Genomic DNA, 22,444 nt, shown 5'->3' on the forward strand with positions numbered 1-22,444 from the left:
CCCCCCCCCTTTTTTTAACCTCAGAAAAATCACGTAAAACAGCCTTGGATCTGGAGAATCGGGAATAAATTATACTGCTACGGGGGGGAAAAAGAGGAGAAGAAAAAAAAAAGGGGGGGGGAGTGCTTTTAAGATTACCAGGACAGTCTTGCCCCGGAGCTGCAGGGGGAAAAGCTGCGGCATCAGGAGACAGCTTTGAATTTCGGCTTTATTTCCGAGCCCCGCTCTCGTGGGAGAAGTCTAACTTTGCTTTTGCCCCTTTCCAGGCCTCCCCTCTGCCTGGCTGCTTTCAGACCCCGGGGCCTGGTGCGGCCACGCGGCCGGCCGCCTCCCCGCGCTGCCGGTGTCCTTCCCCGCTGTGAACCCCTCCRGTGACACCCTGCTTGTGCAGGCCTGCCTTCAGTGAGGTTTTTAAACAGCGTTTTGAGTTTTTGCCTCATTTAGATATTTACTGTAAGCTCTGTTTTAAACCCCCTCCCCCTCCAAGAATAAACCCCCCTTAGTTTGTGGTGGGAGCACGTGCTGGGTGGAAGATGAATACGGCAGCGAGCAGCTACCCGATGGCATCGCTGTACGTGGGTGACCTGCACCCCGATGTCACGGAGGCGATGCTCTATGAAAAGTTCAGCCCTGCTGGGCCTGTCCTCTCCATTCGGGTTTGCAGGGATATGATCACCCGCCGATCCCTAGGCTATGCCTATGTCAACTTCCAGCAGCCAGCAGATGGTAAGTGATATCTATGGCTTTTTCTTTCCCCTTTTCTTTCCTCTAACCCACCCTTTGTTGTTTGTATATACTACCAAGTACCTTTGCAATTATGRTGTGAGTAACCGCTTGCTTGCAATTGCAAAGCTAGAACATTTGCTACTTTGTATCTCCAAAATACTTTGCAAATGCAAATCTTGGTAGTACATCTGATAGATAGGACTGTTTCTCTTTCACTAACATCAGACTTTGGAGACTTGGGTTTGTTCTGATTCAAATACAAGAATGATCTCCATCATATTGTTTTGTTTTTGTGTAGGTTTAGGATGTCCATCTGGATCTCCAAGCAGTCAGTCCTGGCAGGAAAGCTTTGTAGTAGTCAGCCCTGGTCAAATATTCAGTTTGATTAACTGTCTCTGGCTACCTACCCTCTATAATTTAAGATGGGAGATGTGATTGACTACAGATCACAGTATTTTTGCAAGCAGCCTGGTGTGCCTTCTAGTTTGTGAGGTGATATTCTTATAATAATGGGAAAAAAAGCACAATGTTCGATGCATGTGAAACTGTTATTTCTCATGCAAAATCCATGGTGACTTGCTGTGCCCAAGTTCTCTTTATATACTCTAGTTTGACTCCTATTTGAGTAGGTATTACTGAGCAGCAGAAGCTTATGAAAGATGGGAACAGAAGAGGTCATTCTGGAACGTGTCCTTTCTGGAGGAAAACTGGGTCAGCATTTTCTGCCCTAGATTTCAGAGCCTTCGCTTGTTGGCTGGTGCAAGTGTATTGCTCTGTGTTAGCAACATCTTCATGATACAGACATCTACAGAGATAAAACAAATGTGAACTTTTTCCTTCAATCTAGAATCAGTTCACAACATCAGACTTCAGCTGCACATAAAGTCTCTTATGGTTAGTAGTAGATCATTCTGCTTTACAGTTTCTCAGGTTTGTGGTCTGTTTGTTACATAGGAGAATATATAGACTTTGGATCAGTATCTTTCTAATGTAGAAAATAGAAACAGAACTGCGTTCCTGCAGACTAGTAGGGCATATGGGACTGAGCTCTTGCCTTCAGTATGTTATATGATCTTACATAGTCTGATTGTGAACCAGTGCTGTCCTAGCTTCCATCCTTTATCTCAGGTCAGAGTACCAGCTCCACATCTTTCCTCAGGATGCTGATTTATCTGACAGAGCACTTGTGATCTTTTCCCTTGACAGACTGATAAAATATGCACTGGCTTTCACCCCAGTGCATATTCTCTCATTCATGCAACTCCCAGAAGTGCTTTTTATGTAGGCTAAGCCATTTTGCATTTGAAAAAAAAAAAAAAAAAGGATGGTTTTAAACCTTCTCAGCAAGAAGGAATGAACCTGAGAGGCTGTACAGCTGTACATAGGGTCATCTTCTGCTGTGATAGACCTGTCTGTTCTGACTCCCTCTTATGATACCACCTTGCCTTGATCATGTACTGTACAAGCAAGGCTAGAGTTATCCAGCCGTACCTGCCTTTGTCTAGGCTGTGATCTTTCTCTTTCAAGATGAGAGCCTTTTCTTGTTAAGTACAAAAATTTGGGGTTTGTTCCTATGGTGGCAGTACTGTCTGCATGAGGGCATTCTGAGGAAGGAAGAGTCTCTATTTCCCAAGAATGCATAATCAGAAATGCATTTGGAGTCTATTTTACAAATAGTCTGTGAAAAGATGGAGAGTGTTTTCTAGCACTGCCCTCGTACCCTCGTAGAGATCAGCTTTGGTTTATTGATTGTTGCTAAGATGCTACAAAATTGCACGTAAAAGTAATCAGCAATTAGGAAACTTTGTGCTCAAAAAACTTTCAGGCAAGTTCTTGCAGACACATTGTTAGTATGTTTAACTTCTTGAATATTTGTTACTATTTCAATGTATAATAGTCTGCTAAGGTGCCAGAGAAATGCAAAAATATGTAAATGCTTCATAAATCTGAGGAAAACTACATCTTAACCATTTTGTATGGAGAAATAGGATGCTGTCCTTACAACCAGAGGAACCAAGCCATGTGGCCATAGAGCAGCTCAGTGTTTCAAAACGAAGTAACAGCCAGGGCTCTTTCCAGTTATGCATGACAATGTATGACCTGGAGATTGTTTCTGTTGTATCCTAAACCTGCTTTGTAGTTCCAGAATGTCCATGCCTAAATTAGTTCAGACCCTACATTTTTCTTTACGTTTTTTTGCCAGATGGTGTAGTGGTGCTTGACGCTGGAAGATGTTACTTTATAGATATGCGTTGTCTAACTGGTAGTCTGCTGCAGAGAGGTTAGATTTTGTGAAAATGAGCTCTGCTGCCTTCGACTGCAGTTCTTTGGCATAGTAACTASTGAACGCTGAACGCTGAATCTGTCATACTGTGATAGGCAGATTAAGAAAATGTTTCAAAGTTCCAGCTAGTGTAGGCTTAGCTATGGTCTTTTATTATTTTTTTTTTCTAACTGTAAGGCAATGGAAAGAGAAAAGACTACTTTTTTGAAGAAAAGCTGAATTTCCTTTTTCATGTTTCTCATGCAATTTAATTGTGTTCCTGGGTTTCATAACGTGACAGTCATGAGCATGACAGTTCAGATAATGAAACAGAAACTTTAATATGACYATAAAGATAAGATATTCTGGAACTGCACAGAAAACAGCATATTCCCCAAGCTGGGAAGGAAACTAGAGCTAGGATTAGATAACTGTCTCTGTAAAAGAAAGGTGTACAGAAACATAGATATACTTCTCTTCTGTCCTCCTTAAATGGAATGTAAATGCAGGTGTGAACTTAAAAGGAAAGGATGCTTGCTTGCCTACATCATTTTTATTCTAATTTACAGTTGTAAAGTGATTCAAAGAAATGGAGCTAAAGAGCTTTTGTACTTAACCTCTCATTTCTTAATAAATAGTTTAACTTGTGCTGTGTGTTCTTGTTGTTGGGTCTTTTTTGCTTAATGACATAAAAAGCAAGAAGCCAGAGATTTGTAGGGCAGCTGTCTCTGTAAAGTAAAATTCCCTGTGCAGGTTTTCTAATGGGTAAATCTCACTGTGTGTGGTTCTGTCTTTATGTTGCTGCACCACAGTGACTAATTCCAGTAGTGTTTTAGCCCTTCATCAGAGAGCCTGTAAGAGGGACTAATTCTTGGAGGCCCAAGACAAACCGCAAGAAGTGTTTATAGGTTGTTTTCCTTTATCCAAAAGGCTGTGAAAGAGGAATGAAAAGGAAGCCTGAAAGGGATTAAGTGTGTGTGTGCAATGTTATATATGAGTTGCAGTTGGATCTGCTGGAAGGATGACAGGAACCAGTGGGAGAGAAATAGATACGGGAACTGAAATGGCTGAAGCTTTGTGACTTAAATAGAAGAAAATGAGAAGGTCCTTGCTCAGATTAAGGAAATGAGTTGGATGTCATTAGTYTTGAGTTATTCACATCACTCATGCTGGTCCTTTGCAGTTCTCAGGTACTGGTGTGATGTGATTACGTTTCCACCTGTGCGTATGGCAGGGTTCCTCAAACTAGAAAATCTATCCAGGGCTTTCTTACTGCACTGCTCACAAGAAATGCTTGAGTGCATTTCAAGCAGTGTATAAAATATGAAGAAACACTAACAAGCTATTGAAACAGTAGCACAACATTATCTACCTCTAGATAATAATGCTAGAAAGCATGAAAGAATTGGGGATAAGTTCATAATTAGTGTATACTTAATTGCTAAAGAGTTTCAGAATCCTCTCTGATTGCATGCCACTGCTTCATCTGCTCATCAGCTTTCAACAGGAGCCCTGCTTCTGCTGCAAATGGTATATACGGTTAGTTTGTGTCCTTGCCAACACATGCTTCAGGAGGACCTTTCCCTGCTATAAATAAACATTGCCAAATTTGACAAGTTGGACTAAGTTGTCTTCTGCAGTGCCTACTAGAAATGGACTGCTGAAAGAACTGAAGAGTTGAGTTGATTTAAAATAACAGTTGAAGAATAATTTTAGTAAGGCAGTTAATTGAATTTAACACCTTGGACTAAACAGTAGAGTCCTAACAAGCCTAACTTTCATTCTTAAATGATTTTTTTAGTTTTCTTTTGCAAGTCTGACTACTTCAGGAGTAAAGTTCAGCTGAGGGTGTGGGAAGCAGTGGGAGACTATTGATAGCACTGCTTCAATTTAAAAAGCAACAACAAAAAGTCATATTTTCAAAGCACCTGAAAATTGTTAAGAAATATTTTTCTATGCAGTAGTTTTAAATGATTTTGAAGCAAGGAGTACAGGAGACTTTTGTATGTGATATCCCATTTGAATTCCTGCAGATAGTTCTGTGAAATGTTTTGTCATTGCAGGTAGAGGAAAAATTCAGTATCACATGAAAGGAGAAGGTATTCATGTTGGTATTTTCCTTGAATTTGCTGCTCGTGAAATCCAATAACAAATATCTTTGGGTGAAAGTGGGCTGGAAGAACTAAGCCAAACAAAATTAGAAAACCTTGGTTCTGCCCTGTTAATATTCTCTGATTTTTTTCAATGCTTACCTATCTCTCTTTCCTGCCTCATGCTGGGGATTAACGGTCTCTTCTTTTTCTGCTCCCTCCATGCTGGGAGTGTTTGCTGGCATAGAAGTGTCCCAAGCATCTGAATTTTATGAACAGGATCCTAATGTGTGTACGTAATGATCCTTTTAATATGTCAGTAGGTAGCAGAAGTAGACTCGTGGAGGGGGGTTTTGGTGTAGGTTAGAATGGTGTTGCTGAAGTTTTAAAACTTAGGAAAAAAAACATTTCCCCGTTTATCAGATAAGATGTACGTTTTTTTTCCCAAGGTTTTGTCCACTCTTGCTGTTATCTTTAGGTTAAGTAACTTAAGAATCATTTTTCTGACCACATGAATTGCAGGGGCTGTGTCATATCTTCTTTCCAGCCAGCCACGTGTTCATGCACGCTTTCCCTGACTGAACTGATAGGGGTGATTCTTTTCTCTTATTATAAATGCATACTGGTAAATGTGAACTTCATGGAAAACAAACAGGTCAAACAGTTTGACCCCATTTTCCTTTCCTTCTGACGAATACAGCAATCTACTTTTATAATAATTAGGAGTATACCTAGTTTATAAAACCCAGGCATTTTGACATTCTYTTCTGATTGCTAAAACATTACTGTCATGTCAATTTGTCTTTTAAACCTGTTGTGTACTTATTAAACATATATAATGACCTTGCTGCAAAGCCCTTCCTTGAAAAATCAAATTTGAAAAGAAAAAAAAAAAACCAAAAACTAGTTGCAGGAATTGGTAGCCCTATTATCCCAGCTGCCTCCATGAGCTGAGCATAATTCAGAGAAAAGTAGCACCACCATGATGGAAACATTTATTCTTTAACATGTCACAGCAATCTGTTCTTCTTGACTTCTCTTTGCAGCTGAGCGTGCTCTAGATACCATGAATTTTGATGTGATCAAAGGAAAACCAATTCGCATCATGTGGTCTCAGAGGGACCCTTCCTTGAGGAAGTCAGGGGTTGGGAATGTCTTCATTAAGAACCTGGACAAATCCATTGATAACAAGGCACTTTATGACACATTTTCAGCATTTGGGAATATTCTGTCCTGCAAGGTGAGATGTGGTTACTGCATCCAATTCTATTACAATGGTGACATGATCAGATGCATTCAATGCAGAAAGCAAAAGGGACACTTTGACCAAGAGAGGGATGGGATCCCTAAAAAGGCAGAGTTGACCAAAAGGTGAAGGATTGCTGAAGTTATGTCAAACTTGAGTATCAGGTGTGCCAGTTTGAAACACTGTCTTTTCTGACTCTTGGCAGTAACGTACTCTCCCACGTTGGCATTGTATCTGAGCATGGCAAAAGAAACTGCGTGTGTTCAGAGTTGACAGTTCTGTTTCCTTCCACATGTGCAGGTGGTGTGTGATGAGAATGGCTCTAAGGGCTACGCATTTGTGCACTTTGAGACCCAGGATGCCGCAGATAGAGCCATCGAGAAGATGAACGGCATGCTGCTAAACGACCGCAAAGTGTGAGTGTCACAGCCAGAAGCAGCAACGATCGCATGAACCGTGATGCATCTCGGTATTAACAGGGACACACAAGGCACTGGTTCTCCTGGCCCAAGCCTTGGCCTGCTACCTCTCCACTACAGGGCTGGTGAGTGACCCTGCCCAAGCCATGGCCTGCTATCTCTCCATTACAGGGCTGTTGGGTTTCCCTAACCAAGCCTTGATCTGCTATCTTTCCACTAGTGGGCTGGGGTGGGCTTCTGTGGCCAATACTCTCTCCACTGCAGAGCTGGGTGGGCATCCTTGGCTGCTTCTCTTTGCCATAGGTCAGGTGATTTTTTTTTCTGGTTGGTCTGTGGCCTTTTTGTCCTTCTCTTTTCCTGTCACCCTTCCTTGTCCCCATTCCCAGTTCCTACTACACACTCATTTTTTGTCTCACTGCAAATCACACATACTTCTTCCATTCTTGAAAACAGCCTGCTTATTGTGTGTCCTTTTTCCCTTACAGATTTGTTGGGAGATTTAAATCTCGTAAAGAGCGAGAAGCTGAGTTGGGAGCCAAAGCAAAGGAATTTACCAATGTTTATATTAAAAATTTTGGGGATGACATGGATGATGAACGACTGAAGGAGCTCTTCAGCAAATATGGTAAATACAGAAACACTTCTAATGCATCTATGAGTGTCATAACTCATGTTAATTTGAAAGTGCTGCTACCATCTGTATGGTTCCACCTGGGTCATTTTGAGGATGAAGAATAGGAAGAGTTGAGATATAGGTAGTTGTGCCAAATGTTGGACAGGAGGCAGAGGCTGACAAACAGATAAGAGAAGGCTAGGGCTATTATATGCAGTTTAATAGTCTCAAAATAGTTTTGTATGATATTTTACTAACCCTGTCCCTTTGTAACAGGTAAGACTCTGAGCGTTAAAGTGATGACAGACCCCACTGGAAAATCCAGAGGCTTTGGCTTTGTGAGTTTTGAAAAGCATGAAGATGCCAACAAGGTATGACCAACTTTTATGTGTCTTGGTTATCCTTATAGAAGAAAAACTTACCTGGATTACCACCGGAGTCTGTTAGTTCATACTGAAATGAGAAAACCACCTGAGGCCTAACCTCACCTAGGTTTTGGGACTAAAACCCTTTTGTGCTTTACTAGTTTAACATTCAAGAATGTTAATTCAAGAAGTTGGCATTTCTCCAGATTACTAGATTCATGCAGAATACAGTAGGATAATCCAGAATATTAATTGCTGAAAGAATACTACAGAAGAGGACTTCAGGAGAAGGAAGATGTCTAGCTGTACCAGCAAGTGTGCTTCTCAAAATTTGGCACTCACTGCAAGAAGGGGTGGGGAATTTAGAGATTGCTGTTAGGCCAGCACTTATGGTAAAGTTGTCAGCCTAATAATTTTAGTTTGTCTTTAACTAGCCTGCATTATGCAGGAGCAACACAAAGGGCATACAACAACCTTGGCTTATTGATTAGCAGACGGGAATATGATATGAGCTTTTCACAATCGTGCTCTTAACAGAATCAGCTACTGTCTCGTTTCTAGCAGTTGACAATTTTCTCTTTGAACCTTCCACCCAGGCAGTAGAAGAAATGAATGGAAAGGATATCAATGGGAAAATGGTGTTTGTAGGCCGAGCACAGAAGAAAGTGGAGCGCCAGGCAGAACTGAAAAGGAAGTTTGAGCAGCTAAAACAAGAGAGAATCAGTCGGTACCAGGTAACAATCTATTCCTTTTCTGAATTTAAGTATCARTGCTGGTAGACTTTAGAGGAATTGGCTAAGGAGCCATTCACTATCCTGTGGGATTTTTCATCCTGCAAGTTAACATATAAAGGTAACTCCATGGTTATTTGGAGGCAAAAGGGATATCAGAGCATAGTCTTGATGTTGTGATAAGATGTTTAGGGAAAACGTGTAATGCAGTCTCCATTGCCTTCAAATGGGAATACCTGAAAGAACGGGAAGAGACAATGTAATCCTATATTGTTGTCTCTAATTTATGGTGGACTATATTGCACTAGAGATTGCATCTGAATCTTTCCCACTCCTTGCGGTATAGTGCTGGACTGGGGACACATGATGCAACAGGAAAGSAGAGGAAATCCAGACAAACTCCCTTTCACCACAGTGGAACTTGTCTCTACACCTTTGCAACATCTATTGCCTTCAGTTTTGAGGGTACAGAAGAAGTTTTGCTAAACTAATGTTTTTAAACAAATTAACAGGCTTGGGAGGTGGCTGTTAACAGTCAATGTGCTCAAGATTTTTTGTTATTGATATGGATGTCTTATGTATACTATTCTTTCCCTTCTAGGGAGTTAACCTGTACATTAAAAACCTAGATGACACTATAGATGATGAAAAACTGAGGAAGGAGTTCTCACCTTTTGGCTCAATAACAAGTGCCAAGGTATTGTGGGCTTTTGCGATATTGTATTTCCAGGCCTGAGGAAGGGACTGGTATCTGACATGGGGTTCAAGGGCAGTTCTTYTATCCCCTGGTCATTTGAGTTCTGAGAACATGTGGATTAGTAAATATGCAGATTTCAGCAGATGGAGGCAGGATTTTACTAATAACTTGTTCTCATTGCCTGACCAAAAGAGGAGGCAGGAAATGGCAAATGTACTTGTTTGAGATTACTCCTATAAGCGTGAGATGGCTCTTGACTGCATTCCCCTACATACATCTAAAGGTTGCACCTGATCTTTCCCATTCCTTACTGCTCAGTGTGGGCCTGGAAACACATGCTTATGGAAAAGCGGAGTAAATCCAGACTGATGTGTCCTCTTTCATGAGTACTTGTCTCTACAGTTCTGTCCTACTGGAGAATCTGACATTTCCTTAGGATGGAAAAATACAGATTCCTAGGCTTAGTTCTTGTAGTACTGCTCCACTAGCAACTGATTTTTTTTCTTTTTTTTTACTGCAGGTGATGCTGGAAGATGGACGGAGCAAAGGGTTTGGCTTTGTCTGCTTCTCCTCTCCAGAGGAAGCTACGAAAGCTGTAACAGAGATGAATGGGCGAATTGTGGGCTCAAAGCCATTGTATGTTGCACTTGCACAAAGGAAAGAAGAGCGAAAGGCCCATCTAACTAATCAGTACATGCAACGCATTGCTGGGATGAGAGCCTTGCCTGCCAACACAATCATTAACCAGTTTCAACCTGCTGCTGGGGGATATTTCATGCCTGCTGTGCCCCAGGTAAGCTGAGCTGAGTTAATGTGGTTTTATGGATGCTCTAACTTGGCTTGCACCTTTGGTTCAACTGCAGTAAGCCTGCTGAGCCTTTCTTGTGCCTCTAACTAAGCAAGCAGCTCCTAATGAGAGGTGCAGAGTCAGTGGAATTAATTCTATGGCTTCTGAGCTGCTTGCTCTCTTAGGTGAATTGAGTGAGTCCTGGGAACAACTGCCAAAACATATTGTCTACAGTGTTTGTTACTCACTTAGATATTCCCTCTGAGCTTCTCACATCTCTTTTTAGGCTCAGAGCAGACCCACTTACTATGCACCCAATCAAATGACGCAGATGAGACCTAACCCACGCTGGCAGCAAGGGGGAAGACCTCAAGGTGAGCATGCTAGAGGCAGTGCTTTGATTGTATGACCCTTTTGGCTGTACTTTCCAACAAGAACAGTGCATGCTTTCATTTCCGTGCACAGCCACAGCCTGCTGCTTGTAGCTAACTGTCCCGATTGCCAGTCGATTTTTTTTTTTTTGAGGATTTTCCCTTGTTTCTTCCATTAGGCTTTCAGGGAATGCAGAATGCCATGCGCCAGTCTGGACCACGGCCAGCACTGCGCCATCTAGCCCCTGCTGGCAATGCTCCGGCCTCTCGTGGCCTCCCCGCTGCTGCCCAGCGAGTTGGTAAGGTGTCTGCCTTCCAGACTCTCCCCGTCATTCACAGGGGAGGAGGAGRCATTAGGAGTTGACTTTTACTTCAGAAGATGGTTGTCAGATGTGGGTAACAGAAGGCTGCCTGGAGCAAGGGGCAGAGACAGCACCTGAATCTTTCCCATTCTTTGCTGTGCAGTGCAGGTCTGGGGACAGTTGGTGCTACAGCAAAGCAGCGGAAATCCAGATGGGTTGCTGTCCTTTCACCTTGAACTCATCTCTACAACTCTGCAACACTTACCACTCAGAAAATGACTCTGTAGATAATGGGTGTTTTCAAAGTAAAGCATCCAAATTCACTTGCTTTTAAGACATTTTCTACTTATTCTCTGCAATAAAGTGTAGAATCCATGGCTTAGTGTTAGGGAGGACAACTCCTTTCTAAAGAAGCCAGTGGGTTTTTGGAGACCAGGTTCTAAACCAGTATTAGACTGTGCAGTGCATAATTAAAGTTCAACAGTTAATACCAGACATCTCAATTTGCATGCTGCACATTGCTGTGGGTGTGTAATTCTGTCCTACTCTTCTTTTTCAGGCGTTGCTACTGCAGCACAGAATTTAGCTCCTCGTCCGCCAGTAGCTGCCCCCGCTCCCCGAGCAGTTCCTCCTTATAAATATGCCTCAAGTGTCCGCAGCCCACATCCAGCTGTACAGCCTTTGCAGGTAACACAATGCTCTGCTCTGAGAAGTCTGTAGTTMACTGCAGTCCAACAGGTTTTGCACACGTATGAAGTGTTTTTGCAGGAACTCCAGGCTACTTTTTATAATCCAGACAGGGATCAGAAACTGGGAATGAGAAAAATGACAGTTGTCCTCCCATACCTCTGCGGGGGGCAACTTAATTGATCCATCTGTCTTACTCTTCTAAGCCCTTTTTTATTGAGCTTTTCTACAAGGATATTCTTTGCTCTCACACTTTTGCTAGCTTTCATTCTCTCTCATCTCTTTGCTGAATTCTCACTAGGGTATCATTGAAGGTACAGCTTGCCTCTCTGTGTACACTGCTGCATTGTACAAAAAGGAGACAGGAGTGTTTCTTTCTCTGTCATGACATTTGTCTTATAGTGCAAGGTAGAGTTTTTATAATCTAGGATATTTACAAGCTGTGTGCCCTTGTGCAACGTTCTAGTTTTTGAGAGCTGGACTTGGAGCATGTTTGTCCGCAAAGGGCACCTTATCTGCCCTTTTCTGAAACTGCTGTGAACCTTAGATTGCTATGTTTTAGAGGAAGGAGGGCCTACCTTATTGTCTTTAAATATGAAACAATCAGTCTAGCATTTATTTCTGAAACCTCATTTTGCCCTTCTGTAGGCACCTCAGCCTGCAGTACATGTGCAGGGACAGGAACCACTAACGGCCTCCATGCTGGCTGCTGCCCCTCCCCAGGAGCAGAAACAGATGTTGGGTAAGTGAAACTCCAGTTTTTAGATGCTTCTTACTTTGGAAATCCCCTCAGGTTTCAGAATATTTYGATTGAGACTAGCCTGTCTGAACTGTTCTTTTTCTAGGAGAGCGTTTATTCCCTCTAATTCAAGCTATGCATCCCAGCCTTGCAGGGAAGATCACAGGAATGCTGTTAGAGATTGACAACTCGGAGCTGCTGCACATGCTAGAGTCTCCAGAGTCCCTTCGGTCAAAGGTGAATTGGCCTGTTCCTTCAGAGGGGGTGTGGATGGGGACACCTTGGTCAAGAGAACAGCTCTCACTCTAACTTCTCCACCCAAGGTGGAGGAGGCTGTTGCAGTGTTGCAGGCTCATCAAGCCAAGAAAGAAGCTGCCCAGAAGGTGGGCGTGGTTGCTGCTACCTCTTAAACCAGGAAGACTGGTGAGTGTCTAGTCCTCAGCTTCAGCTAAGTTTTCAGAATCAAAAAATAAAGTGTTATAGTTAGTGCCTGTAGCCTGTCTTGAAGCCTCTGTGTAGGTCCTGGTGCAGCACTGTCTGTTTTTAAATCTACTTTTTGAAAGACTGATCATTATGGTAAAAGTTGTAGAAGTATACKTCAATAATCTCATATTTAAGCATCAGAAAAATGTTGCATGGGTTCTTGAAGTGTTCCTAGCAATTGACATATCAAGGAAGGATAGTATATTGAGATGAGGCTTCTGAAGCTGCTAATCGARGAAATAAGGTAAAAGACACACAAGACATTTCAGTGACTTCAAGGCTAAATAGGCTTCTAACACCAATTCCTTATCCTGACAATCATTTACCTGCAGTATACTAAAGTACTTGTGTCAGGAATGTTATTTAATTGCATAGGTATGGCCAAGCAAGTGCTGTCTGTGTTCAGTGTTGACTCTTGTTTGACTTCTGAATAAGGTTTTTTGATTCATTGCCCTTTTTGCTTTGGTTGATGAATTTTTCCATGTGGATTTGTCTGGAATTACTATGAACACCTGGAGCACTTCTTGTGAAGTTGTTCTGGTCAGATGTCACTGTAAGATGTTGCGGCTCCAAATGATGGTCAAGAATGATGAGGGTTCTTGAATTTCATTAGTAAATTTCCGAGTGGATCCCCGGATTAGCTTCTCTGAAGAATGTGAATCTTATCAAATTATCAGCAGTGAATACTATCCAGAACTGAAAAACAAATTCTTGCAAATTATACTGGAATCCTTATGGTTTATAATGCTGGATATTTCACTAACCTAGTGTGAACTATGCCACATGCAGGTAACTTGTCKTCTTTTATTACAGGGTGCAAAGAAGCCAAATAACCCTTCATAGACATCAGCTCAAGATGTTTGAAGATTCTTCACTGTCCTGCAGATCTCAAATGCCATGCATCATATCACATAGTTATATTGCATTTTGTAAATTAATCTTTAAAATCTTATTTAAAAAGCCAACTCCATGAAGCTCTAGATTTCCAAAAGCAGAATTAAGTTTGCAAGTTTCTTTATGGTCAGGACAGAGTTAGCCTTTGTCTTTTTAAGCAGGACATTGAGGATTTCTGATTGAAAGTTTTTTGTGGTTTTGGTTTTAACTGAACAATCCAGGTTGGAAAGTCTGGAAAGCATTTATCAATAAAGGAATAAAAACTTTCACTATGTTTGTCTTTTCTCTAGAATGTAATAAGCTACATCACACTAATTTATCAAATTGAACTGGCAGGTAGTTGTCACATGATTGATATGTTAAACTGACTGAATCAAGTTATYCTGCTTGTTAACTTTGGACAATCAGTGCTTTGGAGCAACTGTGCTGAAGTTCTGCCAGAGGATGATTGTGTTGGGTTTGGTTAGTGTCCAAAGGGTGACTCTAACCAACTGGGACTATAATAGAAGGCAACGGGAGGTATTTTTCAARTGAAGCATGAAGGAGGTTTTGATCACTTTTTGTCTGCTGGAGGAGAGGAAATTCTCTCCTGTTCTTCAGGTATATTCTTCCTACAYGTTCAGCTGGATGCTTTATTTTAGTGGTTCTGTCATTAGAGTAGTCTGGCTATTTTACACTCTACAGGGTGAGGTTTGTAAATGCTTTGTAAAWCACTTTTTGGGTGATCCTTCTGAGATAAAAAGTACTTTTCAGATAAGTATATAGAATGCAGTACTGCTAAGTAGTCRGGGCTGACTGCTCTTTCTCTCAGGAGCTCGAAAGAAAAATACCCAAAGAAAGGGGCTCGCTGAAAGGACGCTCCGGTGCCCTGCAGATGGAGAACGGCTGCTCCCTAGCGGAACTGAGGCTGAATTCAGACTTGTAAAACACTGGAAGCTGGGGAAGGGGAATGTCCTAGAAAAGCAGAAAGGCTTCTCATTCGCAATGCAAACGCTACTTTGCCTATCTGTCTTGTTCTTTAAGAGCAGCTGACAGTAGTAAAATATGCAAGAATATCACTTGGAAATCTGGACATAGCCTAGGACAAGCTGCTCCGGCCCGACTGGGGCCGTGCAGGGAGGCCGAGCCGGTGCCTGCTCGCCGGTGCCTGCTCGCCGGTGCCTGCTCGCCGGTGCCTGCTCGCCGGTGCCTGCTCGCCGGTGCCTGCTCGCCGCTTACAGCGGGTGACCGAGCTGCCGCCTGCCCCGACGTGCGGCCGAGGTTCAGGCTCAGGCCGCCCGCGCTGTCACTCCAGCCCCGCAGCCGACCGCTGCTCGCCCGGACCGCTTGAAAGCGGCGTAAAAGCGGGGCTGCAGCCGCCCGCGGGGCGGGAAATACTGCAACAGCCCCTCGCGCGTGGGAGGCAGCGCGTGGGAGGCAGCGCGGGGCCGCCGCCGGGCCGGCGCCGTCGGGGCGGAGCCGCCGTGCGGTTCCGGGGCAGGGGCCGGGCGGAGGCTGCCGGGGAGGGAAGATGGCCACCACCAAGCGGGTGCTGTACGTGGGTGAGCGCCGGGGCCGGCGGGCGGGGGGCGCGGGCCGTCCCCGCCGGGGCAGCCCCGGGGGGGCGGGCGGGCGGTAACGTGCTGTGCGCCCCGCAGGCGGGCTGGCCGAGGAGGTGGACGAGAAGGTGCTTCACGCCGCCTTCATCCCCTTCGGAGACATCACCGACATCCAGATCCCGCTGGACTACGAGACCGGTGCGTGGCCCAGGGCGGGGGGGCGGCGAGGAGGGGGCTCGCCGGGGTCCCTGCTCCAGCCTGGGGCTAGCGGCCTCGTCCTGGGGCTTGTGGCTTCACCCCAGGGCTCCTGGTTTCGTCCCCGGGGCTACCAGTTTCACCCCCAGCCCCAACTACCACGTCCCAAGGCTCAGTCTTTTATCCTGGGGCTCGCAGTTCGCCCCTGGGGCTTATGGCCTCATCCCGGGGCTCAGCACTTCGTCGTGGGACTGGCCACCTGGTCCTCAGGCTCGGTTCTTCATCCCAGGGCTCCTCACCTCATCCTGGAGCTCAGCACTTCATTCTGGGGTTGGCTGCCTCATCCTGGGACTCAGTTCTTCCTCCCAGGGCTTTTCACCTTGTCCTGGGGCTCATCGCTTCATCTTGGGGTTGGCCATCTCATCCTGGAGTTCATGGCCTGGGCCTGAGTCTGGCCACCTAGTCTGGGGCTCCTCATCTCACGCTGGACTCACCACTTCATCCCAGAGCTCACGTCTTCATCTCTGCTCCCTGTGACTGCTCGTTTTTCTGTCCGCAGAAAAGCACCGAGGATTTGCYTTCATTGAATTTGAGCTGGCAGAGGTGAGAAATGGGCAAATACTTGAGCAATTTGAAATCTCTTCTTCCTCCCCTGGCATTTTGGACTAAACGTTCCTCTGGCTGAAGGCAGCAGGAGTCTTGCAGTTGACCTAAGCAGGTGCAGGTTACCTATTGCAGCTGTGGACCGTTCTCCAGTAGCTGCAGTTGAGTCACTGCTCTGCCTTTCCAGGTTCCCAGCTTTCCTATTTTATTCTGGGCTGAAGCATGGCCACTCCTGGTCCGAAACACCCACCTGCTTTCCCTAGAGCTCAGTTTCTCTTCAGCAGCAGTGGGTGGGTCCTCGCCTTGGTTGGAGCATGGGGTGTCGTGAYCTATCCTGGGCTACGTTAGGCAAGACCTCTCTCCTCCTCTCCCAAATATCGGTGTAGACGACCAAGTATTTTACGTAAAAAGAAGTGAAGAAATGGCAATAATGATCTTCTTTCCCTCTTTCTACAGGATGCTGCAGCAGCTATTGACAACATGGTATGGTCTCTGCTCCCATCTGCATGCTGAATGCTGTCGTGGAAAATGTAGCTGCTGCTCTGCTCCTCGCAGCSTGGGGCTTCGCCGTCCTCCCAGCAGGAACAAGGCAGATTGGTTCAGAAATGCCTGTTGGGCTCTTGTCTCCTAAATCCGCGTGCCCGACGATGCACCACTCCCGGGGGGGAAGGAGAGCACAGGAGCAGTCCCACCACCGAGCTGTCCTGGGCGGCCGGTGTTGGGAACGAACACAAGCCAGAAATAATCCCAGCAGGGTTTAGTGGCAGCGCTGGATGTGTGTAACGTCAGTGAAGCTGTCTGCAAAAACGGGGCGGGTGCCGCTTCCGGTGTGGCCCCGGGGGGCGAGGGCCCGTGCTCGGGTGTTGCTGTGGACCAGGTCCTTGCCCGTTGTGTTCATCCCTGCTTCATTTGCCTGTTTGTTGTTGCCTGCGGTCTGGTTGCAAGGTCTGGGGCCCTCAGTCCTGAATCAGGAGGAGGGAGTGAAAGGAAACTTTCTCTGACTCCTACAGAGATCTGTTGGGGGGAGACAGCAATTTTTTACCTTTTGGTGGGCTTTGTTTTGTTCTTCCTCTACAGAATGAGTCTGAGCTCTTTGGCAGGACAATCCGTGTGAACTTGGCCAAGCCAATGCGGATTAAAGAAGGGTCTTCAAGGCCCGGTGAGTTGGGGCTTGGGAGAGGGAAACAACCCCGCGAACAGCTCAGAGCCTCACGCTCGCGCCGAGCATCGGCCTTCCTTTCTGCTCTCTGTTACTCCCCCGCCGGCCGGGGTGCCGTGGGTGAGGGTATCCGCACGCCTCGTCTTTCGGGGTGGGCTGCTGCCAGCCGCATGCTCCCGCGCCGTCGGTGCTGCCCGGGCCGTGCTGAGCTCCGACCCTGCGCGCGCTCCTGCGTGGCCGTTGGGTTCGGCTCCCCGGCTCTGACCCTTCCTTCTGCTGTCRCAGTCTGGTCGGACGACGACTGGCTGAAGAAGTTTTCGGGGAAGACTCTGGAGGAGAACACGGAGGAGGGGGGAGCAGAGGCCCCCAAGCCAGAAACGCAGGAGGTAGGAAAAATAAATGAGCCAAAAGCAAGGGGGGGTCTCCCCTGAGCGGAGGAGGGAACAGTAGCTGGAGCTGCCTGTATCCCCCCCCCCCCCGTGCTAGTTGAATGTTGTTGTGGGGTGGGTAAATCATCACTTGGGTATCTCTGGGTCCTGTGAGCTGTCAGGAACATGGAGCCAAGAGTGAGTGGTGGCCTTGGGCAGAGCCTGTGTTCCCCAAAATGCAGAGCGCCATGAAGGTACTGCAGTTTTGTGCCCTGTTAGGCTGCCACTGCTTACGTTTTTGGGGGAGTTTTGAAGATATCWCCTCAGTTTCTGCTGTACTGAAGGCTGAGAGCTTGGGGCCGGTCATCTCTGGAGAGAGAGCACAGGAAAACTTGCTTTTTCCTTTTGCTGCCCAGGGTGAACCCCCTGCTAAGAAATCCCGAGCCAACCCTCAGGTTTACATGGACATCAAGATTGACAACAAACCTGCCGGGCGGCTCCGGATCCTCCTGCGCTCGGATGTGGTACCCATGACCGTAGGTGAGGAGAGGGTCRGCTTCTCTGGTGTTGCTGCTTCAAACGGCGATACGACTCTCACTTCTCTGTCCCCTGCTCCAAGCAGAAAATTTCCGCTGCCTCTGCACCCACGAGAAAGGCTTCGGCTTCAAAGGGAGCAGCTTCCACCGCATCATCCCCCAGTTCATGTGTCAAGCTGGAGACTTCACCAACCACAACGGCACCGGAGGCAAATCCATCTATGGGAAGAAGTTTGATGATGAGAACTTCATTCTGAAGCACACGGGGCCAGGTAGGGCCAGCCGCGACTGCCCGGAGCGGGCTCCTGGGGATCGGACGAGCTCCTAGTCCCTCGGGTGGACCTCCATCATTATCTGCAAAAGCAATGGGGCACCACCAGCATCTCGCTGCCAGAGGGCTGTAGACTTAGCCTGGAAGGAGAAGAGGGCTTTCTTCTGTCACTTATTCCAGCCGCTGYCCCTCGGCGGGGGCTGTCTCGGGGAGGGCTGGCGGCGTGCTGGCCAGGTGCCTGTGCACCGAGCAACGGGTAGATCTTAGAAGTGAAGCTACGCATGTGTTTAGCCGGGAGCTCAAAATGGCTCAACACCATCAAAGGCAAAATTTGGTTTGTCTTAACCCAGCCTGGGTTGACACTAAGAGCCCCAAATCGAGCTCTGTGTTGGCCAAACGCTTCCCCCGCTGCGTAAGCTGGTGTGATCGGATGGTTGTGCATCASCTACATCCAGCAAGCAGAGACGCGTGATTCTCTTGCTCTCCGTGAGCTCTTTTACATTCCACTATTTTAGTAACAGAGACAGAGTCCCAAAGCTGCTTTCCTGTTCCATTTTAAGGGAAGAATGTCATGGTAAAAAAAATACAAGCACTAGAAAAGCAGCAAAAACTGAGCAAGTTTATCTCCTTTGCAAACACCTTTTYTATTACTGCAGCTAACAAAAAGACTAACAGTCATCTCTAACGCCTTTTCCAGCTTTCATGCCTGGAAGCGCTGCTCTGCGTAATGCATTTCCACCATTTCTATGGAGTTTAGTTTGCAGAGACACTCCTAAAACTGGCAGCAATCTGCGGGGCCTGGGAGGGGGTTTTGGGGAGGGCTCTGCCAGCAGGTCACGCGCTGGGGCTCCTTGCGCCCACCCCCGCGATGACGCCGAGGTTTCTGACCGCAGGGCTGTTATCGATGGCAAACTCTGGCCCGAACACCAACGGCTCCCAGTTCTTCATCACGTGCGATAAAACAGATTGGCTGGACGGGAAGCACGTGGTGTTCGGCGAGGTGACGGAGGGCATGGACGTGGTGCGGCAGATCGAGGTGGGAGCCGGCAGCGGGCGGGCCGCGGCCGTGCCCGGCTCGCTGCTGCTGCCCTTCGCCTTCAGGCTTGTCCCTGCTCTTTTCTTTAAGGCTCAAGGTACGAAAGACGGGAAGCCGAAGCAGAAGGTGATCATCTCGGACTGCGGGGAGTACGCGTGAGCTCGGCCCGCGCGCGCGCGCGGCGGGATGGGGGCGGCCGGCTCCAGCCCGGCCGGGAGGCTCGGGGAGCCCCCGCGGGAGCAGCTCTGCTGGGGCGGCGGATAAAGACTCTCTACTTAATGAAAAAGAATAAAACCTAGTTTTAAAAATACCGAGGAGCCAACCCTGACGTTTGAGTGGGGCCGGCCCTCGTACCGTGCTCCTCCCCCTTAAAAAATATATATATATATATATATATATATATACATACACACTCGCCGCCGCGGAGCAGCACGCTGCTGCGCTGTGACATGTATTAAAAAACAAGCAGCGAGAGAAACTACGTTTTTTTTTAACTTTCCAAACTAGGCGTTTATTTTATAACAGTGTCGTAGCGCAACACAGCTTCTTTTTCTTCTTTTTTTTTCCCCCCTCCAATTGGCTGAGGTTTGTTTTCTTTTCTTTTTTTTTCTTTCCAACTTTAAGTAAACAGGAGCGGGTTAGTCACCCCGCTACTTCGCTGCCTGCCACCAGTGTTTTTCTTTCGGGACGCAGAAGCGCTGGTCTGAGCCGGGTTAGGTAGACGCACGCGGCTGGATCCGGCCGAATCCCGGAGCAGCTCCGCCGCCGCCCCCCCTGCCCCAATTACCTGGCAGCCTAAATGGCCTCCAATAGTAATTAAAATTGCAGAAGCGGGTGAGCCAGCGGCTCCAGGGGCAAATACATCAGCCACGACCCAGGCAGACATGCGACCGGCCACAAACTCTCTCTCTCTCATATATATATTTTTTTTTATATATATATATATATTTATATATATAAAAAATATATATATTTCTATATATAGATATATCTATAAGTCTCGTTAAGTACATAAGAGAATAAAAGTTTTATATTATTTACATCCAGTTTGGGGACGGAGGGTCACGAGGGTTTAATATTATTACTTATTTTTCACTTTTACGTATTTTTTTTCCCCTTTTTGCAACGACTCAGGCCGCGCGACGCGTGGCGTGGGGAGCGCGCGGGCTCAGTGGCAGCCGCACGCCTTGACCACCATGTTGCGGTGCTTTTTGAGGATGACGTTGTTGTTGCTGTCGTAGTAGAGGACGGAGGTGGCGCTGAGCTTGGTGGGGGCGCAGCAGGCCTTGGGCACGGCTTCGGGCTTCATCAGATGCACCTGGGGAGGGGGGAGAGCGGCCCCCGTGAGCCCCCGGGGCGCCAGCGCCTGCCTGCCTGAATGAGCGGATTATTTCTAGCTTTGCATTAAAAATATTTATCCCCGATTCTTGGCAGCCCGGGCTGCAGTTTGTGTTGGACCGGGGCACCRCGCTGGCCGGGCAGCGCCTGCCTTAAGCTGGGATTTCGGGACTGTGGATACACGAATGGTTAAAAAAAAAAAAAATTGGGGGAAAATCAGTGTCAGCCTCCCGGCTGCAAGCAGCAGCTTGGGGCGGGGGGGGGAGGCTGCTAGCTGCTAGTGCAACGGCGCTTCCCCGCTCCGTGCAATATCCTGAATTTAAGGAATTGCACTAGAAGAGCGAGCGAGCCGCCGCGCGGGCCGAGCTGCTGCACGCGCCTGCGGCCAGCGAATGCGGGCAGCTGCTTTCTGCCGGGGCCGGCGGGGCATAAAAAATAAATAAATAAATAAATAAATAATAATAATAAAAACCCTTCGCCTGCTCTCGGCGCCGTGGTCGCTGGCACGAAACGCCGCCAGGCGACACCTTCAAAGCCGCCTGCGAGGGCTCGGTGCGACCCGCAGTTAACCGCCGGCAGCGGCTCCGCGGCGGGGACGCCGGGCGCTCCCGGGGCACGAAATTCCGGCAGCCCCCGGCCGCTCTCCGGCCTGGCTCGCGGCAGGGCCGCGGCGGGACGCGAGGGCGCGTGCGCTCACCAGCGACTGCAGGATGGCGTGGTTGGTGGCGTTCATGCACGAGTCCAGCGGGAAGGCGCACTCGCCCTCGCAGTAGTAAGCGGAGTACCCTTGCGGCGCGATCACCCAGTCCTGCATCAAGGAGGGTCGTGCCGGAGAGGCGGTGTGCCCGGTGCCCGCGGCGCACCCCACCATGCACCCCGGGGTGCACCCTGCCATGCACCCTGGCGTGCACCCCAGCGTGCACCCTGGCGTGCACCCTGCTGTGCATCCTACCATGCACCCCGGGGTGCACCCCACCATGCACCCCGGCGTGCACCCTGCTGTGCATCCTACCATGCACCCTGCCATGCACCCCGGCATGCACCCCAGCGTGCACCCTGGCGTGCACCCTGCTGTGCATCCTATCATGCACCCCAGCATGCACCCCGGGGTGCACCCTGCCATGCACCCCGGCATGCACCCTGCTGTGCATCCTACCATGCACCCCAGCGTGCACCCTGCCATGCACCCCACTGTGCACCCCGGCAGCAGGTTATAATGGCCTTCCCCCCCCCTCTCCTTTGGTATTCATTTTTCCCGGAGAAACGTGAGCTGCGGCAGGGGCAGTTCGTTACCAGCCAGCCGAGGTCCTGGAAGCTGACGTAGAGCTCGTGGCGCCGGCAGACCTGCCTGCCGTCGGCGGCGTGGCCGTCGTCTGCGGGGAGAGGGGGCAGCGGTGGCAGCAGCGCCGGCACCCGCGGGTGCCCTGTGCCCCCCTGCACCCACCCACCTGATTCCGGCGGAGCAAAAGGAGAGGGATCCCCCGTGTCCCCTTGGTGCAAAAAAAGAGCCGAGAAGCCTCGGCAGACCCTGGCTCTGCTGGCGGGAGTCGGGTCCCCTGGGGGAGGATAAATCCCAGCACCTGGGGCGGTTCCCGCCTCCCCGGCATCATGTCCACAGGGAACCACCCGCATCCCAACCCGCATCCCAACCCGCATCCCGGGGAAACGCAGCTCACCTGGAGCCGGCAGAAACCCGGCCCCGACGAAACACCCCTGAACTGCGGCAACAGCCGAGCCCCGTGTTTCGGCTAGGGGCCCTTCCCCGTCCCGGCCCGAGGCGCTTACCAAAACCCCCCGGCAGCTTGTTTGGGTGCGGGAGGTCGGTTGCCTTCTTGGGCTGCCTCTTCCGCAGCTGCTTGGCCGCCCGGGTGACTCGYGCGGGGCCGCGGCTCGCCCGGAAAAATGTCACCAGGAAGGGCTGCTTGGAGCGGGGCGCGCGGCGCCCCAGCAACCCGGCCAGCCCGGGCTCCACGCTGCGCCCTGCGGC

General features: G+C 48.3%; 3 protein-coding genes and 3 non-coding genes across 8 annotated transcripts in view; 5 read left to right on the forward strand and 1 right to left on the reverse strand.

Moving 5' to 3' along the window:
• The first annotated feature begins 90 nt into the window (after positions 1–90).
• PABPC4 (poly(A) binding protein cytoplasmic 4) lies at positions 91–13,685 on the forward strand. The gene is made up of 15 exons (XM_085305088.1): positions 91–726; positions 6,126–6,319; positions 6,626–6,741; positions 7,230–7,369; positions 7,634–7,728; positions 8,319–8,456; positions 9,055–9,150; positions 9,671–9,943; positions 10,224–10,311; positions 10,488–10,607; positions 11,170–11,297; positions 11,946–12,039; positions 12,143–12,273; positions 12,360–12,459; positions 13,333–13,685. The coding sequence occupies exons 1-14, from the start codon at positions 534–536 to the stop codon at positions 12,444–12,446; spliced, it is 1,893 nt and encodes a 630-aa protein (XP_085161214.1). The 5' UTR covers positions 91–533; the 3' UTR covers positions 12,447–12,459; positions 13,333–13,685.
• LOC146595843 (small nucleolar RNA SNORA55) lies at positions 8,767–8,899 on the forward strand. Its single transcript, XR_014895861.1, has one exon. It is a non-coding gene; the product is annotated as a small nucleolar RNA SNORA55 (small nucleolar RNA).
• Positions 9,437–9,565, forward strand: LOC146595844 (small nucleolar RNA SNORA55). The gene has a single exon (XR_014895862.1). It is a non-coding gene; the product is annotated as a small nucleolar RNA SNORA55 (small nucleolar RNA).
• On the forward strand, positions 10,741–10,873 carry LOC146595845 (small nucleolar RNA SNORA55). The gene has a single exon (XR_014895860.1). It is a non-coding gene; the product is annotated as a small nucleolar RNA SNORA55 (small nucleolar RNA).
• A 1,209-nt stretch (positions 13,686–14,894) lies between the features above and the next one.
• Positions 14,895–19,429, forward strand: PPIE (peptidylprolyl isomerase E). 3 transcript variants are annotated; one of them, XM_085305089.1, is made up of 10 exons: positions 14,895–14,954; positions 15,051–15,149; positions 15,706–15,749; positions 16,206–16,232; positions 16,827–16,908; positions 17,194–17,294; positions 17,693–17,816; positions 17,896–18,084; positions 18,977–19,119; positions 19,210–19,429. In XM_085305089.1, the coding sequence occupies exons 1-10, from the start codon at positions 14,924–14,926 to the stop codon at positions 19,276–19,278; spliced, it is 909 nt and encodes a 302-aa protein (XP_085161215.1). In that variant the 5' UTR covers positions 14,895–14,923; the 3' UTR covers positions 19,279–19,429. The 3 variants fall into 3 exon arrangements, with proteins under 3 accessions (XP_085161215.1, XP_085161217.1, XP_085161216.1); XM_085305091.1 differs by having other exon boundaries at positions 18,977–19,083; XM_085305090.1 differs by having other exon boundaries at positions 17,899–18,084.
• Positions 19,430–19,663: 234 nt separating this feature from the next.
• Positions 19,664–22,444, reverse strand: part of LOC146595847 (bone morphogenetic protein 8A-like) — a 7,093-nt gene continuing 4,312 nt past the window's right edge. Inside the window, exons 4-7 of the mRNA XM_085305141.1 lie at positions 22,243–22,437; positions 21,751–21,830; positions 21,155–21,265; positions 19,664–20,437 (exon numbers count right to left, since the gene is read on the reverse strand). Of these exons, the coding sequence (XP_085161267.1) occupies positions 20,288–20,437; positions 21,155–21,265; positions 21,751–21,830; positions 22,243–22,437 (536 nt within the window). The 3' untranslated portion in view covers positions 19,664–20,287. The remainder of the gene's footprint in view (positions 20,438–21,154; positions 21,266–21,750; positions 21,831–22,242; positions 22,438–22,444) is intronic.

This window comes from Rhea americana, unplaced genomic scaffold (assembly GCF_003343005.1).
Source record: "Rhea americana isolate MKP2758 unplaced genomic scaffold, rheAme1 scaffold_215, whole genome shotgun sequence".
NCBI classification, from domain to species: Eukaryota; Metazoa; Chordata; class Aves; order Rheiformes; family Rheidae; genus Rhea; species Rhea americana.

Excerpts from the sequence above, each read along its gene's own strand:
- PABPC4 (XM_085305088.1), top strand. The coding sequence starts at position 534 with ATGAATACGGCAGCGAGCAGCTACCCGATGGCATCGCTGTACGTGGGT. Across the intron at positions 727-6,125 it reads CTTCCAGCAGCCAGCAGATG|CTGAGCGTGCTCTAGATACC; the intron begins GTAAGTGATATC and ends TTCTCTTTGCAG. Across the intron at positions 11,298-11,945 it reads CAGCTGTACAGCCTTTGCAG|GCACCTCAGCCTGCAGTACA; the intron begins GTAACACAATGC and ends GCCCTTCTGTAG.